Here is an 11,477-nt window from a genome sequence, read left to right on the forward strand (position 1 = left end):
CAGACGAGGAGATAGACATCGGGGGATCATTAACAAGCCTTATCCCATCAGAGGCATAGATGAGCCCCTTCCACCTCCCTCTTGTAACATCCATACAATTCATGCCAATTTAAAACTTTTTCAAACATCTAAAAATCATTATTTATTACAAAGTGTTTTCACAATAATTCCATATCAGAGAATCCTAGAAATCAAAGTCATAAAGTGTGAGGAGGTGCACGATCAAGCCTTCGCCTTCCCGCGCTCATCTGAAGTACCTGAAACAAAATCAACAACTGTAAGCCCGAAGCTTAGTGAGTTCCCCCAAAATACCAACGCCATACAATCAAAACAATATCATAGCAAACAGTACGCATACTGAGCCATCAGGCTGACTGGACCGCCTCGCAAGGCCTACAGCCTATCTGTACCGCTCCCGAGCCTTCGGCACGTCTGGACCACCTCGCATGGCCTACAGGCTATCTGGACCGCTCGTCGGGCCTTCGGCCTGACTGGACCGCCTCGCAGGGCCTTCAGTCTATCCCGACCGCCCTGGGTATGTTGGCCTGCAGCACAAAGCAGGACCGCGTCAACCCAACCATACACACATATGTCGACATACCCATAGCACATAAACAATCAATGGACATGCACAGATCATACAGTTCACTAAGCATAACATCATCCTATCTACCAGGATACTGATCTAACATATCATAATAGCATAACAACAGATCATAACTGCATACAACATACTATAACCAGGATAACAATCCAAAAAGGGCCGGCCTTGGTGACTTACACCCTGTTGATATAGTGAGAAGAACTCACCTCACAATGTCGAACTAAACTGAAAGAATCAAGCTCTCGAATCACAGCTCCAAACTCAAACACCTACAATCATCATAGGACCAATTCTATCAAAACCCAAATTACCAAAATACCCTTAAAGTCAAACTTGGTCAACCCTGGTCAAAGTCAACACTCAACAGTCAAGGTCAACAGTCCTTGTTGACCCAACTCGTCGAGTGCATCTAGCAACTCGTCGAGTTCCTACAGAACTCAGAAACCGCGAAAACCCAAGTGAACTCGCCGAGTTACGAAACAACTTGTAACATACACGTTTTGAAATCGTGTTATGTAATTTGAAAAGTTAATAATATTATGAAATATTATGTGAAATTGAGTGTTGAGTTCTAACAGATAGTTTTTACTAGAAATGAAGAAAAAGTATGTTTAGAATCACTCATAAATTATTGGAAGTCTTATGAGATTCCAATTAAAAGTCAAATAGTGAAATTTAGCGAAAATATAAAATTTGAAATAAATAAAATTTTATTATTGAAAGTTGTAGATAATCTCGTTAGAAACATTTAGGCGAAAACCTCATCGGAATCCGAGTTATAACGAAGAAGTTATGACCAATCAAAGATCCGCGACAAAATCGGCATGGCGCCGAATGACGTAAAAAGTGAGTTTTTGATAAACTACTTTTTAGCCTTAGTGATCTAAATGAAAGTCGTAGTATTCGTTCAACCTAGAAGTTCGATAAAAAGAACGCCAAAATCTGTTCGTATGAGGAAGTTATGATTTTTCTAAGTTTCAGCTTCGCAGTAAGACAGCTAAAAACTCGAATTTTAGATCAAGTGATTTTTAGCCGACACAACCTAAACGAGAATCGAAGGTATCGTCATTAGCAGTACAACAGTAAAAAGTCTGACGAACACGGACATCGGATGAAGAAGTTATGAATTTTTTACGGATTTACAAGTCCCGGTCTGTTAAAAATAATAATATAAAAATAAAGTCAAAATTTTCCGACGAAGTCTAAAAGAAATTTGTAAATCATAATTTTCCCTATGCGTGCATATAAAGAACGTCAAAAACGGAGGCTGTATGAGAAAGTTATGGATTTTACAAGATTGGGCACAATTTTCGAGAAAATCCGCATGAATAGTGCCAGCCACGTCACCCTCGCTCTGAGCTGGCCACGTCTCCGAAGCTGCTGCGTGGCGCATTCGAGAAGCGACGCATGTCGCACAGGTGTCCGAAGCCAGTCACGTGAACCTCGCATGCTTCCCTCGTGACCCGACCCGCGTGTTGCTTCTTGATTCGACCTGCGTCATCCGACCAATCCGAAGCTCGCAGCTGTTCCGACCCTCGCTTCCGAGCCTCGCCCTGCTGCCAGCTGGTCCGAGCCTCGTAGCCACCTGCCTTCTTCCCCTCGCTTCGGATCCGGACCTTCGCACTATAAATAGTGCATGCGAGATCTCCCGGGTAAAGTTTAGAAACTTGCCCTTTTTCACCCTTTTTCCATATTTTTACCACTTTGATATCCCCCGAAGCCCCAAGATTAATTCCAACGCCCGAAACACGCCCCGAGATTCCCGAGAAGCCCGAAAAATTTATCTTTTCGGTTTCGAAGCCCAACCCTCGCACGACCCGGTTTTCAACGAAGGAAGTCGTATTTAGAGCCGAAGTGCTGCCCAAATTACTATTTTAACCCCCGGTTATTTTACGGTGAGTTTAATATATAGGAACAATTGTATGTTATGTGTTATATGTGCTATGTGCTTTTCCATGTTATCATCTCGAGTTATTATTTCTGCTATTTTTATAGCAAGGTTGTACCTCTGACCACGAAGTGTATGACATAGGCATCACTTGGGTATTGGTATGAACCGTTGACCATGAAGTGTATGACATAGGCATCACTTTGGCTTCGGTAGTATGCTAAGATAAGGCTGAAAGCCTAAATATTCTAGCAAAATGATATTCCTGAGTATTTTCTGTGCCATTTGTGCTGAAACTTTATTGATTGTATATCAAGTATGGAAATTGTTATGTTTCATTGATTGATATGGAAAGCTTTTCGCATTATGCCTTTGTTGTTCCTTGTTCCTCTTTGCTTCTGCCATATTGAAGTATATATATGGCATAACGTTATATTGTATCTATTATTGAACACACTAAGCGTCACCGCTTACCCTCTCAATGTTTAACAAATTTGAAGGAGATAAGTAACCAGTGTAGTCATATACTTTTGAAAGGCTTAGAATAGTTTGTAATAGTACTCTTGTACTTCAGTTTATGTTTGTATAAAATTACAATATCCTGGGTAGTTATGTAAAATCTTAAAACATAGTCGGTTTGTATCCAATCTTTTGTAATCACTCTATCAATGTAAAATATTATTTTATAAATATGCATGTAGCATGTTTTGGAGTAACTATATTGTCAAGTACGAAAGTTTGGGTCTTTCAGATATATGAAAGTCAAGAAAGGACTTCTTTCAATCATGGTATCAGAGCAGTGGTTTAAGTGAACTAAATACCACGGATTGGTATTTAGACTTAAACTGTTGGAAGTTCAATATATGAACGGATTTATTAGGAGTATATGGATACAAACCATATGAAATACTTAAGTGGGGTATTGGGTAGTGATAAACCCTAGTATTCTAAGATATTAAGTTACTTCAAAATTTTCAGAGAATTAGTTTAAGTGAACTAGGAATTTTGAGAATTTCTAGACTTAAACATGAATTGTTAAGTGAAGATGATACGATGTGTATTTGGTATACTTTAGTTTGAATACCTAATGGGCACAAGCACTAGAATATTAAGAGGGGATATGCCTTATATTCTAAGATGTGCTAAATGATAAATAAATATAGCATGCCTTAAGTTGCTTAGCTATATTGCTATTACTTGATAAAGTTTAAGGTCTGTTACCGACCTTGGTTTAGATGAGAAAATTATATGTTCAGAATTCTAAGAATTTCTATATTAGAATTTACATGAAACTTTTCGAAGTAATAAAGAGACTTATGATAGTTGACATTGATAAGTTTATTGATAAACGATCGAAGGAATATCGTAAAATCATATTTATGAAGTGTTATCGTAAATAGTGTATTAATACTTATAGAGTGGTATTATACATTTAAAGTATGTTTGATATATAATAACATCTTTGGAAGAAAGATGTGCGTTTGAAACACGTTTGGGTGAAATAAATGTGTTGGTACAAATCCATGAAGTTGTTCCATCGCTGTCCAGATTGAAAGAGTGATTGTTTATAGAGTCGGAAGAACCGAAGCTGGTGATAAATACTTCGACAGTATTGAAATTTATGTGGTACAAGATTTAGAAGAATTAAATGAAGATCAAAGGAAAGGCTAATGAAGTTTTCAAACTCAATATAGGATGCTCAGACTTAGTATTTAATAATACTGAGTGATGATTCACTTCTATCACATCCTTATGAAAGTTCCATTGTGTGTTAAGCCGACCTTAACATACATGATTAGAATGGTGAATTAAGACATTTAGTAATAAAAGGTTAAGTAACTTACTTGTTTAAGTAAGATAGAATACTTACTTGAAGAAGCAATACAACCATAGTATCGTATGAGAAGAGATGTTGTAGTCAGGAATGACAGAGAACCAAGTTGAAGCTAGTAGAGCTTGCTGAGATACAACTATAATGTGGACTTCTTAGGATAGACTCCTATGAAGTAGACTTAGACTTACTTATATACAGGAATAACGATGTCATGGAAGGATAATGAAATGAACAAATGTGCATAGTGAATTACATCAGTTAGAATATGATGCAAGTAGTTAAAGACCGTTTGTCTCTACACTGCTAGAGTAAATTTTCGGTGTAGTATGTCTTGTAGAGTAGACACTACCCGAGAAAGAATTTATATGAAGAATTGGAAGTAAAATTCTATCGACCTATGAAAAAGTATTAAAATATGCTATATCAAGCATATGTGTGAGAAGAATCTTAGAAGGCGAGTATAAGTAATCCAAGATTTGTTTGATAGAAACGCGAAAACCCTAGTTGAGTCTAGGAGAAATTGTTGTATGTACTTGTTTGAACACACTCGGGTGTGAAACGTTGTTTTGTGAAAACTTTTGAATGGTGACTTGGGAACTGCGAGATATTACTTGGGACGAGTATGAGTAGGTGTGAATAGTAGTAGAGGCTTATACTACTGGAAGCACTAACACACGCTTGGATCAGGAAAGGTCACAAGGTTACCAAGAAGCTAATAAATGATTTCGTTTTATTCATGTGTGTCGTTACCTTTGTTTCGGTAATGACTAAGAAGATAATTATCGTTCAAATCTTACTGTCATAAAGAGTGGAGTCCGATTAATATAAAACTACAAAGATAAAGTTGATTGGTTTAGAAAGCCATGTATTGAGTAATGACGAAACTTCAGTCAAGAAGGAGATGGTCGACAGAAATATAAGGATCTTCATTAAAGAATTGAGAAACCATTAACTAGAGATGTTACCTGTTATGAAGGCGATGAAGAATTTAGTTATTCATGGAAGGATTACAGTATGAAATCCGTGATTTAGTAATCAATCGAAATATTCTGTCATTTGACAAAATTGATGTGTATGTCCGAAAGCACGAATTAGAGATATGTGGTGCTATTATTTCTGTTCCAAAGCATCCACGTGTTGATCAAACTCTTTTTGTTTTCTTTATTCCATCAGCTCGATTTATTCGACCTGATTTTAATACAAGAGTTTGGTTCGTTATGTGTCTTGTGCGTTATAAAATCAAGGGTCATTAGAATAAGACCATTCGAGTTGTTGTTATAGCAAAAGTAAAGACCTTATCTTGGGTTTAGTCTATAAACCAAGAAGGAGCAGGAGTCTGCAATGAGAATTGAGTTTTAACTCAAAGATTAGGATCGAAGGCCCAATAGAGAATGATGAGCGGGTGCAGGTTTGAGCACCGCTAGTAATTAAGAAGTTTGAAGAGTTTGACAATCGTTTGGCAAACCAAAAGTTAAATATCGTACACTTTAGATTACCACAAAGGAAGTAAGTTAGGACTCGAATGTTGTGACTAGTAATTTCCTCGTAAACTTTAGATCTGCTCACATCTTATTTGATTGTGATGCCTCAGATTCTTTCATGCCTTATAAATTCGCACATTCTTTTCAAATTGCTTATTACTCAATTTTCCAATCATTTCATATAGATAACATAGGAAATATATCATTACTTGCTAATAAAGTCTATAGAGATAGTGTCATAGGAATTGAAAGTTATAATCTTCCTGCTAACCTAATTCCTATATTCTTTCCCAACTTTGATATTATTCTCGGCATGGATTGGTTGTCAAAGAACCACACAAAAATCTTGTGCTACGAAGAGATGATATGCATCCCTATCGAAAGGAAGGATTCTTTTTATGTCTACGGTGAAACTAATAAATTTATTTCTTAAAAACTCGTAAATTTATATCGAAAGGATATTCTACTTATCCGGCTTATACAATTAATACCTTGAAAGAGGAAAAGAAAACTATAAATGATGTTTCCATTATTAATGAAAATCTTGATGATCTTCCCGATAAATTGCCTGGACTACCCCGAATAGGCAAGTAGAATTCCGAATTGACCTTATGCCTGGTGCTATTCTAATTGCCAGAGACTGCTATATAGAATGATAGCATTTGGGTAATTGTCGACCAACTAACCAAGAATGCATATTTTCTCGCCACACGTGAAACGGCTCCATTGGAGAAATACACATAAGTTTACTTAGACGAAATCATCGCGAGACATGGTGTGCCACTAAAGATTATTTCCGATCGTGATACTCGCTTCACTTCTCACTTTTGGACGAGTATGAAACGTGAATTGGGATCTCGAGTTGCTCTCAGCACAGCTTATCATCCCTAGACAGATGGTTAGACAGAGAGAACAATCAAAACAGTAGAAAATATGCTTCGTGCATGTGTCTTAAAGTTCGGTAGTAACTGTGAACACCATTATGTTGGCATAATGTAGGAAAGAAAATCCTTGGTGGTCCTGAAATGATTCAAGACACCACTGATAAGATGCAAATTATACGAGAAAGAATGAAAGTAGCCCAGGATCGACAAAAGACCTGTGTAGAAATGGAGGAGACGATCCATAGAATTCCAAGTGGGTGATACTGAAGGTAACACCCGTGGAAAGGTATTATGAAATTTGAGAAGAAAAGGAGATTGAGTCCTAAATTTATTGGACTTTTCAAAATTATCTAGAGAATTGGTAAACAAGCATATCGCTTGGAATTGCCTGAAGATTTGGCAGGTATTCATGATGTATTTCATGTGAGTTATCTGTGCAAATTCTTGAGCGTATATGATGAAACGATTCCGTTATCCTAAGAGAAATTGGATAATAAGTTAAGATATGTAGAAAAACCTGAAAAGATCGTAAACGAATGAACGAGTAATCTACGTAATAAAGAAGTGAAGTTGGTGCTTGTCAAGGGGAAACACCATCGAGGCCCAAATTATACTTAGGGAAAATAAAAATGAGATAAGAGCGAAATATCCTCATTTGTCTAAATCGTTGTGATTTCGGGGACGAAATCCTCAAAAGGAGGAGGTATTTGTAACATACACGTTTTGAAATCGTGTTATGTAATTTGAAAAGTTAATAATATTATGAAATATTATGTGAAATTGAGTGTTGAGTTCTAACAGATAGTTTTTACTAGAAATGAAGTAAAAGTATGTTTAGAATCACTCATAAATTATTGAAAGTCTTATAAGATTCCAATTAAAAGCCAAATAGTGAAATTTAGCGAAAATATAAAATTTGAAATAAGTAAAATTTTATTATTGAAAGTTGTAGATAATCTCATTAGAAACATTTAGGCGGAAACCTCATCGAAATCCGAGTTATAACGAAGAAGTTATGACCAATCGAAGATCCGCGACAAAACCGGCATGGCGCCGAATGACGTAAAAAGTGAGTTTTTGATAAACTACTTTTTAGAATTAGTGATCTAAATGAAAGTCGTAGTATTCGTTAAACTGAGAAGTTCGATAAAAAGAACGCCAAAATCTGACTTCGTATGAGGAAGTTATGATTTTTCTAAGTTTCAACTTCGCAGTAGACAGCTAAAAACTCGAATTTTAGATCGAGTGATTTTTAGCCGACACAACCTAAACGAGAATCGAAGGTCTTGTCATTAGCAGACAACGGTAAAAAGTCTGATGAAAACGGACGTCGGATGAAGAAGTTATGAATTTTTAACGGATTTACCAGTCCCGGTCTGTTAAAAATAATAATATAAAAATAAAGTCAAAATTTTCCAACGAAGTCTAAACGAAAGTTGTAGAGCATAATTTTCCCTACGCGTGCATATAAAGAACGTCAAAAACGGAGTTCGTATAAGAAAGTTATGGATTTTACAAGATTGGGCACAATTTTTGAGAAAATTCGAATGAATAGTGCCAGCCACGTCACCCTCGCTCTGAGCTGGCCACGTGTCCGAAGCTGCTGCGTGGCGCATCCGAGAAGCGACGCATGTCGCACAGGTGTCCGATGCCGGTCACGTGAACCTCGCATGCTTCCCTCGTGACCCGACCCGCGTGTTGCTTGTTGATTCGACCTGCGTCATCCGACCAATCCGAAGCTCACAGCTGTTCCGACCCTCGCTTCCGAGCCTCGCCCTGCTGCCAGCTGGTCCGAGCCTCGTAGCCACCTGCCTTCTTCCCCTCGCTTCGGATCCAGACCTTCGCACTATAAATAGTGCATGCGAGATCTCCCGGGTAAAGTTTAGAAACTTGCCCTTTTTCACCCTTTTTCCATATTTTTACCACTTTGATATCCCCCGAAGCCCCAGGATTAATTCCAACGCCCGAAACACGCCCCGAGATTCCCGAGAAGCCCAAAAAATTTATCTTTTCGGTTTCGAAGCCCAACCCTCGCAGGGCCCGGTTTTCAACGAAGGAAGTCGTATTTAGAGCCGAAGTGCTGCCCAAATTACTATTTTAACCCCCAGTTATTTCACGGTGAGTTTAATATATAGGAACAATTGTATGTTATGTGTTATATGTGCTATGTGCTTTTCCATGTTATCATCTCGAGTTATTATTTCTGCTATTTTTATAGCAAGGTTGTACCTCTGACCACGAAGTGTATGACATAGGTATCACTTGGGTATTGGTATGAACCGTTGACAATGAAGTGTATGACATATGCATCACTTTGGGTTTGGTAGTATGCTAAGATAAGGCTGAAAGCCTAAATATTCTAGTAAAATGATATTCCTGAGTATTTTCTGTGCCATTTGTGCTGAAACTTTATTAATTGTATATCAAGTATGGAAATTGTTATGTTTCATTGATTGATATGGAAAGCTTTTCGCATTATGCCTTTGTTGTTCCTTGTTCCTCTTTGCTTCTGCCATATTGAAGTATATATATGACATAACGTTATATTGTATCTATTATTGAACTCACTAAGCGTCACCGCTTACCCTCTCAATGTTTAACAAATTTGAAGGAGATAAGTAACCAGTGTAGTCATATACTGTTGAAAGGCTTAGAATAGTTTGTAATAGTACTCTTGTACTTCAGTTTATGTTTGTATAAAATTACAATATCCTGGGTAGTTATGTAAAATCTTAAAACATAGTCGGTTTGTATCTAATCTTTTGTAATCACTTTATCAATGTACAATATTATTTTATAAATATGCATGTAAAATGTTTTGGAGTAACTATATTGTCAAGTATGAAAGTTTGGGTCTTTCAGATATATAAAAGTCAAGAAAGGAGTTCTTTCACAACTCGTCGAGTCCATTCAGTGTCCAGAAGGTTCGGGAAAACCCTAACCAACTCGTCGAGTTGGCTATGCAACTCGTCGAGTTCCTTCAGCTCTTTTCTCATTCAGACGCTTTTAAGCGAAACCAAAGCTCCAAACTGTAGATCTAGCCTCCTAGGGTGTAGTTACCATGTAAAGTTGCCAACTTTACGTGCATGCAAGGCTTCAAGAGGCTAAAACACACAAAACTAGCCTTAGCAAGAGGTTTAGGGCATGAAGAGGGGCCAAAGCTTGATAAAGTCAAGAGCATTATGTCCATGAGGGCCTAGTGGAGTCCAGATCTGAACTCCTCACTTCAAAACGTGCTCAATACCAGAAATGACTCAATAATAAGCTAGAAATGACCCTAAACTCTTAAATGGAGAGATCTATCAAGAACATGATCAAGGTAATGACTTTTTTACCTTCAAATGAATGCCAAAACGAAGTAGATGCTGGATCTACAAGCCCCTTCTCGTTCCAAGCTTCCCAATCTTCAAGTCTCTTCAAGAAATGTACCAAACACACACTCTTTACCCTCACACGCACTCAAAATAGAAGGTTAGCTTGATTAGGGTTTCTTCCTGAATGTGCAGGTGGTAAGGGAGGCCGGAGGGAGGACTTAAGGTCCATTAAATAGGGTGCAAACCCTAAAAAAAAATTAGGGTTTTCTTGTTCAGTCCTCAACTTGTCGAGTTGGGCCTTCCAACTCGTCGAGTAGACCCTGAATATACGCGGCCTCTTAAAACTCTACACGACAAGTTGGAATCTTCCAACTCGTCGAGTAGCCCTGAAAATGCATATGTATAAGGCTTTAAATTATATTCAAAAATTAGGATGTTACAACTCTCCCCCACTTGAACTTGGCTTCGTCCTCAAAGAATGCTACGATGATCAATCCCGGATGATGCTTCCGCTTCTCGACCTCTGGCTCTCAAGTCCACTCGGATCCCTTCCGCTGCTGCCATTGTACCTTTACCAAAGGTATCTCGTTGTTGCACATGACCTTTATCTCCCTTTCTAAAACAGCCACCGGCTTCTCAGCGTAATTTAGGCATTCGTCAACCTGAATGTCATCCAGTGTCACTATGGCCTCCTGATCTAATAGACACTTCTGCAATTGCGAAACATGGAAAGTGCTATAAGTCTGGGTAGGCTCCTCCTGAAGATCCAACACATACACCACCTTGCCAACCTTGGCAAAGATTCGAAACGGCCCAATGTATCGGGGACCCAACTTTACCTTCTTCCTGAAGCAGATCACACCCTTCCATGGTGAGACCTTCAGCAACACCATGTCTCCGACTTGAGTTCCCACTTAGACCGGCGCTAATCGATATAACCCTTCTACCGAATCTGAGCAGTCTGCAATTGCTGCCTGATCTACTGAATCATCTCGGTGACCTGCCGGATCAACTCGACCTGCCCCGTGACCCTGTGGCCAACCTTGCCTCAACATATTAGGGTACAATGCCTCCACCCATACTAACCATCGCTAATTCCATTTCCCTTATTCCCTAAACTGGTTACTCAATCCTGAACCCTGAGGTTCTTGCCATAACAGAATCATAGATCAAACGCTGCTGCCGACAATTCTTGTTGGAACAAGAGATCAGATACTATTTCAAGAGAAGCTCATTCAAATGACCAAATTTATAGGGGTAAAATGAACAACGGGTGGCAAGCTGGGAGATGAACCTACTTGTGCGGGCCGGAAATGTTTCCATTAACCCCCGAACCAATCTACACATCACTGCCAGCTCATAACCATGAATACCCATGACTGGACCGATCAGCCTCGGGCTGTAATACCAACATGTCGAATCCATTCAACCATCGGGTTGAAATTCTCAGGGTATGTTGGCCTACCGCCCCA

The 11,477-nt window shown here is 38.6% G+C and overlaps 1 protein-coding gene across 1 annotated transcript; it reads right to left on the reverse strand.

The window, feature by feature from the left end:
* Positions 1–714: 714 nt before the first annotated feature.
* LOC145157738 (uncharacterized) lies at positions 715–10,898 on the reverse strand. Its single transcript, XM_079076734.1, has 3 exons — positions 10,575–10,898; positions 811–873; positions 715–720 (listed from the first exon to the last, which is right to left on the reverse strand). The coding sequence occupies exons 1-3, from the start codon at positions 10,896–10,898 to the stop codon at positions 715–717; spliced, it is 393 nt and encodes a 130-aa protein (XP_078932860.1).
* Between the last annotated feature and the right edge of the window lie 579 nt (positions 10,899–11,477).

This window comes from Lactuca virosa, chromosome 2 (genome assembly GCF_052849685.1).
Source record: "Lactuca virosa cultivar CGN04683 chromosome 2, Lactuca_virosa_CGN04683_v6, whole genome shotgun sequence".
Taxonomy (NCBI): Eukaryota; Viridiplantae; Streptophyta; class Magnoliopsida; order Asterales; family Asteraceae; genus Lactuca; species Lactuca virosa.

Excerpts from the sequence above, each read along its gene's own strand:
- LOC145157738 (XM_079076734.1), bottom strand. The coding sequence starts at position 10,898 with ATGGTGTTGCTGAAGGTCTCACCATGGAAGGGTGTGATCTGCTTCAGG. Across the intron at positions 874-10,574 it reads ACGAGATACCTTTGGTAAAG|GTGTTTGAGTTTGGAGCTGT; the intron begins GTACAATGGCAG and ends TGATGATTGTAG.